Source organism: Ahaetulla prasina, chromosome 10 (assembly GCF_028640845.1).
Source record: "Ahaetulla prasina isolate Xishuangbanna chromosome 10, ASM2864084v1, whole genome shotgun sequence".
NCBI lineage: Eukaryota > Metazoa > Chordata > Lepidosauria > Squamata > Colubridae > Ahaetulla > Ahaetulla prasina.
Window position 1 is genome coordinate 10,462,648 of NC_080548.1, and position 13,584 is coordinate 10,476,231.

The 13,584-nt window shown below is 45.2% G+C and overlaps 1 protein-coding gene across 2 annotated transcripts in view; it reads right to left on the bottom strand.

Moving 5' to 3' along the window:
* Positions 1-456: 456 nt before the first annotated feature.
* The window catches only part of LOC131204739 (angiopoietin-2-like), a 37,273-nt gene continuing 24,145 nt past the window's right edge, over positions 457-13,584 (bottom strand). Inside the window, exons 5-9 of one of the 2 annotated variants that reach the window (XM_058196271.1) lie at positions 12,685-12,809; positions 11,992-12,093; positions 8,757-8,857; positions 6,155-6,285; positions 457-3,050 (exon numbers count right to left, since the gene is read on the bottom strand). In XM_058196271.1, coding sequence (XP_058052254.1) covers positions 2,866-3,050; positions 6,155-6,285; positions 8,757-8,857; positions 11,992-12,093; positions 12,685-12,809 — 644 coding nt within the window. In that variant the 3' untranslated portion in view covers positions 457-2,865. Of the gene's footprint in view, positions 3,051-6,154; positions 6,286-8,756; positions 8,924-11,991; positions 12,094-12,684; positions 12,810-13,584 lie in introns of both variants that reach the window. The other variant, XM_058196270.1, reaches the window with a different exon arrangement.

A 13,584-nucleotide genomic window follows, 5' to 3' on the forward strand; every position in this document is an offset into this window, starting at 1 on the left:
CACCCCACCTTTCCAACCCTTCTCCAAATTTAGCAAGAGGGCCCATTTCTGGCCTTCCCAAACTTCTGGTAGGCCTGTTTTTCTCCATGCATGCCCTGCACTTACCTGCATCCAAAATGGGCCACGTGGGGATCCTTGGAAGGGTGGGGCTGGGTGGGCGGGGCCAACCAGGAGTGGGATCTGGAGGTTCTCCAAACTGCACAGAATCTTAGCTAGAGGTTCTCCCGAACCCTCGCGAACCCCCAGCAACCCAACCCATCCCTTCTCTTGATGATCTGTCCCAAGAACACAATGCTATTTATGAAAAGTCAGACGGCTGTTTTATTTGATTCCTTTTTACAGTTTTTTAAAAAAACATATTGTAGATAAAATACTTGAATTTTAAAACGGCCCCAAGTGTCTAAGAGTTCTGAATCATAATAAGGTAATCCCAGTATTATTATTATTCTTTTTAAAAAAAATTGAAAATATCCTAAGTATTTGCAGTTAAACTTTGCATAAGAGGTTTCATGAGCTCAGCAATTAATATGTAAACAAATGGCTCCGAGAGAGCAAGGATGCAGATATAATATGCTAGAAAATTGGTAGCTAATTTGCATATAGGTAGTCCTCAACTTACAACCATTGGCATAACCGCCATTTGTTGTAACCACGGCACTGAAAAATGTGACTTGCAACTTCGCACTTATGACCATTGCAGCTTCTCCATAGTTACAAGATCCAAATTCAGATGCTTGGCAACCGGCATGGATCTTATAACGATTGCAGCAGCTGGGATCATGTGATCACCATTTGCAACCTTCACAGCTGACATCTGATAAGCAAAGTCAACGGAGAAGTTAGATCTGCTCAATGACCACATGATTGGCTGAACACTTCCAGCGATCCACTGGTGGCAAAAAATGTCATAAAATTAGTGTGATTTATTTAATGACCACCTTGCTGAGCAACACAAATTCTTGTCCTGATTGTGGTTGTATGTTGAGGACTACCTGTACCTGTTTCCCCTGAGAATCATAGTTACGCAGGTCTAACAGACACACCTGCTGAGCAGAGACACACCCACCACAAACACCCACCCACAGTTTCCTTGTTGGTCAAGTTGCCATTTCTTGGAATTCCTGAATTCTGGTGCTAAAAGTTACAGCTGTCTTGAGATACTAGCGCACATGGTTCACACTTTGAGAAGTTCAGAAGGAATGGTGGGGAGGCAAGGAATGTCATTGTCGATGTTGACTCCCAAATACCTTTTATCAATGTAGTTTCACAGTTTCGTGCCTAGTCCTGTGATGGCGAACCTATGGCATGTGTGCCACAGATGGCACGCGGAGCCATATCGTTGGGCACGTGAGTGTTGCCCTAGCTTAGCTCCAGCGCGTGTGTATGCACCAGCCAACTGATTTTCAGGCCTTCCGGGCCCACCAGACTTGGGAAACGGGCTGTTTCCTGCCTCCAGAGGGCCTCCGGGAGTGGGAGTGGGGAAGGCCGTTTTTGCCCTCCCCAGACTCCTAGAAAGTCTCTGGAGCCTGGGGAGGGCAAAAAACGGGCCTACTGGGCCCACCGTGCCGTCAAGTGCCAAAAGCAGGGGGAATGGGGGGGGGGTTGTGTGCGCATGCACCGGGGGAGGGCAGAGCGCATTGTATTATGGGTGTGGGCACGCGCATGTGACACTACCCCCATGCTCCCCTGCTTTTGGCATGCGACAGCAAAAAGGTTTGCCAACACTGGCCTAGTCTTTCTACCTAAACCAAGGATAGGTAATTCTCATTCAGCCCCTCAAACTTATTTCTGATCTGTTCCAGGGCAGCCCAAAATCACACTGCTATCTTTGGGCAACAAGTATTATACAAAGGCTAGGATCATTTCCTTTAAGGTTTCCACCATTTCCACCAAGACAAATTCCTTGTGTGTCCAATCACACTTGGCCAATAAAATTCTATTCTATTCTATTCTATTCTATTCTAGTCAACCTGGTCCCTACCGCCCACTAGTGGGCATTCCAGCTTTTATGGTGGGCGGTAAGGGATTTTGTCCGATACTGAAGCACTTTCCTTTTTTTTAATTTAATTGACTTTTTTAAAAAAATTCATAGCATTATTTAAAAACATTTTCATTAGGTTTTCATAAAATTCCCCATGACAATTTAAATTTCTGAAAATATACTATTTGTATCGCCGGTGCATATGTTTAGTTCACGTTCCGTAAGTGAAACTAAATGGCGCTAGAGTGCGACCGCAAACAAAAGAGCCTCGTCCCAGAATAGCTCGTGCATCTCCCCCCACATCACCCAGCTGTAACAGACAAGCAGAGCTGGTAGACCCCCCCCCCACCAAACCCAATCTACAATGTGCGAGAGGCAGGCGCAGACAACAATACATGGCACATTACTGTGGAACCGGTGGGCGGTTAGAAAATTTTACTACTAACAGAGATACAAAATTGGGTGGTAGGTATAAAAAGGTTGATTGCCCCTGCTTTAAGGGCACCCATTTGCCTCTCCCTTTCAGTCTAATGCTGTATTTCCCAACCTCAACGACTTTAAGAGGTGTGGACTTCAACTCCCAGAATTCCTCAGCCAGCTTAGGATTCTGGGAGTTGAAGTCATCCACACCTCTTAAAGTTGATAAGGTTGAGAGACTCAGGCCTAATTGTCCCGTCCCCCCCATGAAAGCAACAAAAAAGCAACACCTTCCAGATCTCCTGTGAAATTTCCACAATGAACTGTTGCCATGCAGATTTTTTTTTTTTAAATCTACCTAGAAGAAGTTGAGTTCATGGCAAGGACTTGCAATTGTCCACAAATTTTGTGCAAGCCAGAAGGGGACCTTCTGAAGGGGGTCTCCACTCCTTCTGCCATGTGACAGATCACAGCATCCCCCCTTGCTCCTCTCTGAAATCCACCGGACGGATCATCATGGTGCTTGCTTTGAGGCTGTGTCCGGGCCCCTTCCAGTAGTGCCACTTCATGCCATTGTATCTGATTGTGGCAGGATTGGGAGAGTAATAGATGCCATTCAGGTTAGAAGGTCCACAAGCATCAAACCACCAACCTGAAGGAGGCAGAGAAGGGGGAAAAAGGAGAAAAGAAAACTATTTAGAACGGACAGTATTTGGCCAAAACATCAAAAGAAATGGTTCTCTCAACTTTCTAAGAAACATTTGCAGAATAGTTTGGATTAAGCAAGTTTTGAATCACATCATTGGTTTCTCTCGTTGAACCTCTCTCTGTAGGTTTAGGAAATGTAGGCTGATGTGCAAGTGTTTTGGGGTGCACCAGACTTCCCCAATCCAGCACAATTCTTTGGCATGTGAGACTACAACTGCCCCAATTCCCAGCCATCACTGAAGGTGAGAAGACTGGTCTATCTAGCATGGGAAATTCCGTGTTGGTTTTCACCCAAATTAGTTGGTGGAACAACAATGAGAAGAGGTGGAATTCAAGCTTCAGAGAACTTCTCAACTGCTACCTGAGCTCAGTTGGGTGCACCCCACAAGCATATGGTATCTGAAGCAGGAGAAGTGGGTTTTGCTTAACATAGGAGAAGGTCTTATCCCTTCTTCTCGCACTTCCTCCTTCCATCATCCTACTGCTTTTTCCACAGTTGCTATAGGAGCCCATTTGGGGGTAGTCAGTTCTTCTAACAAGCCATAACAAGGAAATTCCCTCTTTAGACCAACTATTCTGCAGCAAATTACGTAGGAAAGGAGAAAAGATTTGCAGCAACACATTGCCCCTCATGATCTGCTGGATGATGGCTGCTTTGTTCCTCCAAGTGGTAGACAGGACCCAAACAGGGTGTTTCTACTCTGCTAAGCCATAATATGGTGTATTTGAGTTTGGTTTCCAGAAGAGGGAGGCGGTGGCTCAATGGATAAGATGCTGAGCTTGTTGATCAACAGGTCGGCAGTTCAGCTGTTTGAATCCCTAATGCCGCGTAACAAGGTGAGCTCCCATTACTTGTCCCAGCTTCTGCCAACCTAGCAGTTCAAAAGCACGTAAAAAATGCAAGTAGAAAAATAGGGACCACTTTTGGTGGGAAGGTAACAGCGTTCCGTCCTCATTTTTTGTTTTGTTTACATTTATATCCCGCCCTTCTCCGAAGACTCAGGGCGGCTTACAGTGTGTAAGGCAATAGTCTCATTCTATTTGTATATTTACAAAGTCAACTTATTGCCCCCCCAACAATCTGGGTCCTCATTTTACCTACCTTATAAAGGATGGAAGGCTGAGTCAACCTTGGACCTGGTGGGACTAGAACCTGCAGTAATTGCAGGCAGCTGGTTTTAATAACAGGCTTCTTACAGCCTTGAGCCACCACGGCCCTTGTTTGGCATTTAGTCATGCCGGCCACATGACCATGGAGACATCTCTGGACAGCGCTGGCTCTTTGGCTTTGAAATGGAAATGAGCACCGCCCCCTAGTGTCAGGAATGACTAGCACATATGTGTGAGGGAACCTTTACCTTTACCTTTAAGCCATGAGTTTGGCTTCCAGAAGAAGCATCCGCAGGAGGCTGAAAAACTCAAATTGGCAGTTGCAGCAATAAGACCTTTTGTATGTGAGTCAATATCATGTGGAGGTACAAAATGGCAGGATTTTGATTGTGCTGCTGTGACTTGGGACAGCACTGGCACAGAGTGTTGTACAAACTGGTATATAAAGCACGGTTACGATTTTTTTATTTATTTATTTATTTATTTTATTTGAATTTATATCCCGCCCTTCTCCGAAGACTCAGGGCGGCTTACAATGTGTTAAGCAATAGTCTTCATCCATTTGTATATTATATACAAAGTCAACTTTTATTGCCCCCAACAATCTGGCTCCTCATTTTATCTACCTTATAAAGGATGAAAGGCTGAGTCAACCTTGGGCCTGGTGGGACTTGAACTTGCAGTAATTGCAAGCAGCTGTGTTAATAACAGACAGACTTAGTCTGCTGAGCCACCAGAGACTTAAGCTGATGTGTGAACCCAACCCAACCCAACCCAACCCACTACTGTATTTTCCTGAAATAACAAACTATAGCTTCATGTTGTACATAAAGCCAGCCAGTGCAATAATCTGAGAAACAGAGGGGAAAATTTGCACACTAATACCAGCTAGTGATTTCTGCCCAATGATAATCTATTGGCCTAGGTCCTAGGATCTGAAAATGGGCTCCTGGCTCCTTCATTGTGAGCTTCTGGCCATCACCCCTTAATCTTAGCTGGCTGAAGCCATTAAAAGCCCTCGTATTAAGAACAGAATAAACTGCGTATTTTAAGCCTTATTTTAACATGTAGCACAAACTGTAGCTCTTAGGGAGATTCTACACTTTTCAGGGCTTGTCCCACTTAAACTTCAGAAAGTTCTTTGAATTCAGGGTCAGTTCGGGAGGGGAGGAAGGGAATGTATCAGATGCCAAGATTTTGCCTACAACTAGACAAATTACCGTAAGTCCTGCTTTACAGGCACCTTTTTTTTTTTTTACCGATGGCCCTTCTGGGCTACTTCTCAGAATGATAGACCTACATACCCATACTTCATTTCGGACATTAATACAATTAAGCGTGTCCAGAAATATTTTACAAGAAGAGTTCTCCACTCCTCTGATTACAATAAAATACCTTATGCCACCAGACTTGAAATCCTGGGTTTAGAAAATTTAGAACTCTGCCGCCTTCGACATAACTTGAGTTTAACTCATAGAATCATCAGTTACAATGTCCTTCCTGTTGAAGACTACTTCAGCTTCAATCGCAACAATACACGAGCACACAATAGATTTCAGCTTAATGTGAACCGCTCCAATCTTGATTGCAGAAAATATGACTTCAGTAACAGAGTTGTTAATGCTTGGAATGCACTACCTGACTGTGGTCTCTTCCCAAAATCCCCAAAGCTTTAACCAAAAACTGTCTACTATTGACCTCATCCCATTCCTAAGAGGTCTGTAAGGAGCGTGCATAAGAGCACAAACGTGCCTACCATTCCTGTCCTAATGTTCTCTTTGACTGTATCCAATTCGTATAGTTTTTCTTATGCTTATATATATGCTTATATATTGTATAGTTATTTCATACTTACGCTTACATATACTGTTGTGACAAATAAATAAAATAAAATAAATAAAAATACAGAAGTAGGATGTCCCGTTCTCCCCTCATTACCTCCACCTGCCATCTGGGCACACTTGCACGCACATCGATCATTGTCCGCATCCTTGGTGCTGAAGTCGGTTCCCGAGGGGCTGAGGCTGCTGGTGCGTCCAGCCGTACCACTGAATCTCCTCGCATAAAGCCTGCCGAAGGTAGAGTAAAGAAGCCACCATCAACTGCAATTCACAATTTGATTCTCCTCTCAGGCCCAAAGCACAAGATGCTTACAAGGTACTCGACTTGCAATCTTTCATTTAATAGCCGTTGTTCAGTGAAGTTGTTCAGCACCCAAAAAAGGTGACTTATGACCTTTGTTCACACTTACGACCATTGCAGCATTCCCGTGGTTGTGTGATCAAAATTTGGAAGTTAGGCAACTGACTCATATTTATGACATTTGCCGTGCCCTGGGGTCATGTGATCACCTTTTACGACCTTCTGACGAGCAAAGTCAATGGGGGAACCGCATTCACTTAACAGCCGGGTTATTAACATAAAAAGTGCAGCGATTCATTTAACAACTATGGCGAGAAAGGCCATAACATGGGGCAAAACTCACTTAACAACTGTCTTGCTTATCAACCAAATTTTGGTAATGAATAGAATAGAATAGAATAGAATAGAATAGAATAGAATAGAATAGAATAGAATAGAATAGAATAGAATAACAGAGTTGGAAGGGACCTTGGAGGTCTTCTAGTCCAACCCCCTGCCCAGGCAGGAAACCCTACACCATCTCAGACAGATGGTTATCCAACATTTTCTTAAAAACTTCCAGGGTTGGAGCATTCACAACTTCTGCAGGCAAGTTGTTCCACTGATTAATTGTTCTAACTGTCAGGAAATTTCTCTTTAGTTCTAAATTGCTTCTCTCCTTGATTAGTTTCCACCCATTGCTTCTTCTCCTGCCCTCAGGTGCTTTGGAGAATAGCTTGACTCCCTCTTCTTTGTGGCAGCCCCTGAGATATTGGAAGTCAAGGAGAGTCTGTATTTGCTGTTGCTTGTATGGGAACTGGGAGACAGTCAGTGAATGGAACAAAGCGACAGTTAAAGGAGCTCCTGAACCAGGTGTGAAATGTTCCTGGTTTGGACCAGATCGCCCGATCCGGTAGCAAAGAACCATAGCAAAAACCGTGCACACACACACCCCGCCCATGCCCAGCTGAGCCACGCGATCATCAGAAGATATTTTTTTTATTTTTAAAAGCATTTTTTCTTCGGCTGAAAAAATGCTTTTAAAAGTACCCAAAAAAAGCCTCTGATGATTGCGCAGCTCAGTTGGGATCGGCAGAACCTTTTAAAAGCATTTTTTGTACAACCACTTTGGCCGAAGAGATTGTAAAAAAAATGCTTTTAAAAGTAAAAAAAAAAGTTGACCACCGTCACATTACCCCCCCACCAAGCCACGTCCACAGAACCTATAGTAACAAATTTTACATTTCACCACTGTCCTGAATGATTAATCCAGATGAATGGACAAGTGAGATGAAAAATAAACTATGAGGTACCCATTGGGAGCAAGAAAGCTGCCCTCTTAGACGGGCTTTTTAAAAAAGGAGGGGCTTAGCCTGATTTAACTTGTGTTTTAACTTGTGATTCTCCTTCCTGATCAGCTGAAAGCCAAAATAACATAGATAGGGCAGTTCTGCAGGAGCTCAAGTCTAGCTGGAGGGAGATTAGAATTTCATTTTATTTTAGAACAGGGGTCTTTGCTGGCTGAGGGACTCTGGGAGTTGAAGTCCACAAGTCTTAAAGGGACCAAGGTTGGAGACCCCCGTTTTAGAAAATTCCTAGGTGAGATCCTGGCTCAAGGAGCTATCACTGAAATCAACCTATAAAGCAGTGTTTCGTAACCTTGGCAACTTTAGGATGTGTGAACTTCAACTCCCAGAATACATACCGGCTGGGGAATTGACGTCCACAGATCATAAAGCTACAAAGGCTGAGAAACACTGCTCGAGAGACAGCTGTTCCTTTCTTCTTCTTTTTTCCTCTTCTCTTGTGCAGTTGGACTCCACCAGCCTTCCCCAACGCAACACATTTCGCCTGGCATGAGAGATTGCAACTGTCCCAAGTCCCAGCCAGCATTGAGGGTACCAGGGTGGGAAATATTGGTCTATCTAGTATGGGAAATTCCATGTTGGATTCCACCCAGATTAGTTGGTGGAACAACAGTGAGAAGGTCTGGAATTCAAGCTTCAAAGAACTTCTCAACTGCTATCTGAGTTTGAGGCACACACCCCTGTAGGAACCAAAAGAGAGAGAGAGAGGGAGGGAGGGAGGGAGGGAGGGAGGGAGAGATTGAAATTGTGCAAGGGTTGGAAACAGTGCTCACAATCATCGGAGTGCTCACAATCAAGAACTCACAAGGGACAGGCATAAAATTGTACAGAGATTTTGAAAATTACATTTTGGCCCAAATCTTACAGGACTCCCAAATGATCTTCCTAGTGCTGTCCCGGTATGACAATCAACTCCCAGAATTCTCAGCAGTGGCCTTGGGACATTTTAGGAGTGGAAGGTCATCCATCTGTTGGGGCAGGATTCCAGTTTTCAAGTTTGTTCAACAAACAGCTAAGCAAAGAGACCACAGATGTTCCATGAAAAGCCTCACCGATAGTTCTGCTCCTCGGCGCCTACTTGGAAATGCTCAAAGGCAGAATAAGCCTCGTTGTTTTCCCAGTCTTGGAGCATGATCCGGAGAGAGTAACGGTTCTGTGCGGTGAGCAAATGGATGAAATGGTTGCCCAACCAGTACTCTCCAGGTGGAGACCCAAAGCCCTATCAGGAAGCGTGAGAAGACATTGAAAAAAGGTCTGGTACAAAATATTTATTTGTTAAATTTATTTGCCACCTACCTCACCATAGGGCAGAGTTCTTCAAACTTGGCAGCTTTAAGACTCGTGGACTTCAACTTCATAGCTATGCTGGCTGGAGAATTCTGGGAGTTGAAGTCCACGAGTCTTAAAGCTGCCAAGTTTGAAGAACTCTGTTCTAATGCAATACATTGCGCAATATAGCAGTGTATTTTAATCTATGTTTCTAACACACCATCATCTTTCTAATATTGGACTTTATTTACTTGTCCACCTCATTATATAGAAGAGTTTAAGAAGATAGAATACCGAGGTATATCTTGTAAAACATGTACTGGTAGTCCTCGAGTTACAACCACAGTTGAGCCTCAAATTTCTGTTGCTAAGCGAGACATTTGTTAAGTGAATTTTGCTCCATTTTACAACCTTTCTTGCCACAATGGTTAAGTGAATTACTGCATTTGTTAAGTTAGTAGTGTCATTGTTCAGTGAATCTTAACAAGCATAGCTGGTTGGAGAATTCTAGGAGTTAAAGCAGGTGTGAAATGCTCCTGGTTTGCACCGGATTGCCCGATCCGGTAGCGATGGCGACGGATGGTTCGAGAACAGGTAGCAAAAATCCCTGCCCCGCCACCCCAGCTGAGCCACGCGATCAGAGGTTTTTTTTTTTTTACTTTTAAAAGCATTTTCTGCCGTAAAAAAGCTTTTAAAAGTAAAAAAAAAAAAAAAACCTCTGATGATCGCGCAGCTCAGCTGGATGCTAGCCAAAAAACGGGTGGGTGGGGGAGTCCGTTTTTCCTTCCAGCAGGCTCCCTGAAGCCTGCTGGGAGGAAAAACAGACTTCTCCCCCCCACCCTATTTTTTGGTGTGGCTAGCAGGCTTCAGGTAGGCTGGGAGGAAAAATGGGTTGTGTGGGAGGGGGTCATTTTTGAGAGAGAGAGAGAAAGAAAGGAGGGAGGGAGGCAGGGAAGTAAGGAAGGAAGGAAAGAGGAGAGGAAGGAAGGGGTACAAACCTGGCACTAGATGCAGCTTCAGAGGATAATCCAGGGCTGGAAGGGACCTGGAGGTCTTCTAGTCCAGGGGCCTCCAACCTTGGTCACTTTAAGACTTTAAAGACTCCCTCTGGGAGTTGAAGTCCACAAGTTTTAAAGTGGTCAAGGTTGGAGACCTCTGATCTAGTCCAACCCTGCTCCAGCAGGACATTGTTAGTGAGTTTCTCTTTTTTGATCCCCCAGTCACATAGCCGTGCCCACCCAGTCACATGAGCCCCACCAAGCCACGCCCACCAAGCCACGCCCACAGAACCGGTAGCAAAAAAAATTTAGATTTCACCCCTGAGTTAAAGTCCACAACTCTTAAAGCTGCCAAGTTTGAAGACCTCTGCTGTAGGGCGACACTAGGCGGCTTACAATAATAAAAGGGAAGAAAAAGGAAAGGAATATAGGTAGCCCTCAACTTACAACAGTTCATTTAGTGACCATTCAAAGTTACGACACAAAAAAAAAAGTGACTTATGACCATTTTTCATACTTACGAGTGTTGCAACATTCCCCCCTGGTCATGTGATCAAAATTCAGTAGCTTGGCAACTGACTCTTATTTATGACCTGGGGATCATGTGATCATCTTTTTGCAACCTTCTGACAAGCAAAGTTAGTCGGGGAGGCAGATTCACTTTAACAACCGTGTTACTAACTTAGCAACGGCAATGATTCACTTAACACTGTGGCAAGAAGTGTTGTAAAATGGGGCAAAGCTCCCTTAACAAATGTTTCACTTAGCAACAGAAACGTTGGGCTCGATGATGGTCGTAAGCCGAGGACTACCTGTAGAAGTAAAATAATAGAAAAATAAAATCATCAGTGACAAAGGCACAGAATGAGAATAATACATCAATATGATAAGCAGAAAGGTGGATGGGTTGTGTTGTGTCTTGTCCGCTCTCATAGCAGCCGGGGCCTTCTTATCTGCTCCCGAACACGGAGGAATGTATGCCTCCCGGCCCCAGTCCTGGCTCCATGCCCAGACAAGCTGAAGAGGAGGGGACACCTCCCGGCCCCAGCCCTGGCTCCATGCCCAAGCAGGCTGCAGAGGAGGGAGCATCCCCCGGCCCCAGCCCTGGCTCCATGCCCAGGCAAACGGAGCAGCTAGACCCCTCCCCCTCCTCCACAGCATGTGAGCCTGAGGAAAGTTTACTTCCAACAGCTGCTGATTGGAGTGACCCTCGCATCAGAAGATTGGATAGGCGGAGGCAACAGAAGGAAGGGAGGGGCAGGCCTTAATGAGTGCTGAGTCATGGAGCCACACCCCATGGCCTATATAAAGGATCTGCTTTCTGGCAGTCTCTGAGTCAGGCAAAGTCGAACTTATCTTGCTGAAGTCACTTTCTGGTCTCCTGCCTGCTCTGAGGACTTTGCTAGGACTTTGGGCAGAGCTGCAGAGGCAAGCCTGATTCGGATTTCCCTGACCCGGCCGTCAGCGGAGGAGTGGGACACGACAGGTTGAGAGCAGGGGAGGTGGAGTCTGTCATCAATCTAGCAGCCACCTCAATTATATTTAGCATAGACTTCACTGGGATAATGAGCTGGTTGGTTTCCAGATGTTGCTGGATTGGTTTGCCAGACAACATGGTTAAAGGTAAGAGGCGCTGGAAGTTGGAGTCTGCAAGATCTCAGTGCCACGAGCTCTTTGTGTATGAGCTAAAGAAGGCCGAGTGGCTTAAGTGCCACCCTAGAACTAGCCTGGCTCAGAGGCACAAATGCTTTGACCAAGAAAACACCTGGCAACCTTGCAGAAGCTAAACAAAAGTCCAGCACTTGCTGTGACTGAGCTCTATTTCTACTTCTATTGCGGTAGAAGTTCAGATGATGGATTTTTCTGCTTGCGCATAGAAAATAGGAAGAATGCTTCTTGCTCAATCTTCTCCGGGTCATCTCATTTTCAATGTGCAAAATAATCAGTCTGAATCCAATTCATTCTGAGTTCCACCTCCGTCACGTTAAGTCAGAGAGACTTTGGGTATATCAATTCTCACCTGTTTATATTCCTTCCAGGTGCGCTGGAAATCCACAGAACCATCTTTGCGGTGTTGGATAACGGTCCAGCCTCCTCCACTGGTCTCCATGTCACACAGCACCTGGAAGAGTGGCAGAACATCAATGGAAGAGCACTTTCCCCAAATTATGACAAACAACTGGTTGAGCACGTGGAAAACTCCACTATCAGTTTTCTTCCAGATTTAATTTAAAAAAGAATACTGAGTGGGACATTTTAGTCTTTAAATTCAAACTACGATCTTCTTTTCCCTTTCAATTGGCTACGTCAGAGGTCTCCAACCTTGACAACTTTAAGACTTGTGGACTTCAACTCCCAGAATTCCTCAGCAAGCACTGCTGTGGGCGTGGCTTGGTGGGCGTGGCGTGGCTTGGTGGGCATGGCTTGGTGGCCGTGGCTTGGTGGGTGTGGCAGGAGAAGGATACTGCAAAATCCCCATTCCCTCCCCACTCCTAGGGGAAGGATACTGCAAAATCCCCATTCCCTCCCCACTCCTAGGGGAAGGATATTGCAAAATCTCCATTCCCACCCCACTCTGGGGCCAGCCAGAGGTGGCATTTGCTGGTTCTCCGAACTGCTCAAAATTTCCGCTACCGGTTCTCCAGAACCTGCTGGATTTCACCCCTGAACTGATGTATGAAGAAGGCAAAGCTCATACAGTCCATACACTCACTTTTACAGTGGCTGTAGTATTGGGGACCCGAAGGGTGTAGACTCCGCTGGTAGAAACCCCTGCTTTGTATGCAGCTGCACAATCCTTGAAGACCTTCTGCTCATCTGGCAGGGTGAACGAAACATCTGTGGGGTGAGATCAAAAGCCATTCTAAATACAATTGCCCAGTTAGGGTAGGAAGGTTCATCAGTTACATTGTTGTAAAGGTGAATTCATCCTCTCTGTAATAAAATGTGTCTGGGTTAGGGATACCCAGAGACCTTGGAGAGCAGATGGAAGGTTTCCAAGGAGCAAAAACAGTTTTTCAAGTAGACCCGGAGATGCTGTGGACCCTAAACTCTGTTTGTTTAGGGCTGCTGCTTCCTGGAACGCCCACGTGACCTGCAACTTGTGAGGTCATTTAGAGATTTTAGGAAGTAAGAATAGAAGAGAATATTTATAGCTGAGGGTTGAACTGTGAAGTCCTTGGTGTTCTCTGAACTTGGCTGTTTTCTTGCGCATGTTTTATTACCCAGTCATCTGAAGATGTTAGCTACTTGGGTAATGAAACATCTGCAAAAAACAAACAAACCAGCCCAGCTGAGAGAGCAGGAAGGACTCCAAATTTTAAGAAGTGCTAAGAAGGAAGGGAAAGAGCTACATACTGCTAAGAGTTTATCAAGACTGGGGGGTCTCTTAGCCACTTTGTCATGGATTTTTCTGCAAAAAGACACGCTCTACATGATGCTAGTATTGTCCTGCTTCTTCTCACCAGATTTTCAATTCCAGTTGGGCCAGCTGGCCAAGTCTTGTTGTGTCTTGCCCGCCCTCAGAGCAGCCGGGGCCTTCTTATCTGCTCCCGAACACGGAGGAATGTATGCCTCCTGGCCCCAGTCCTGGCTCCATGCCCAGACAAACTGC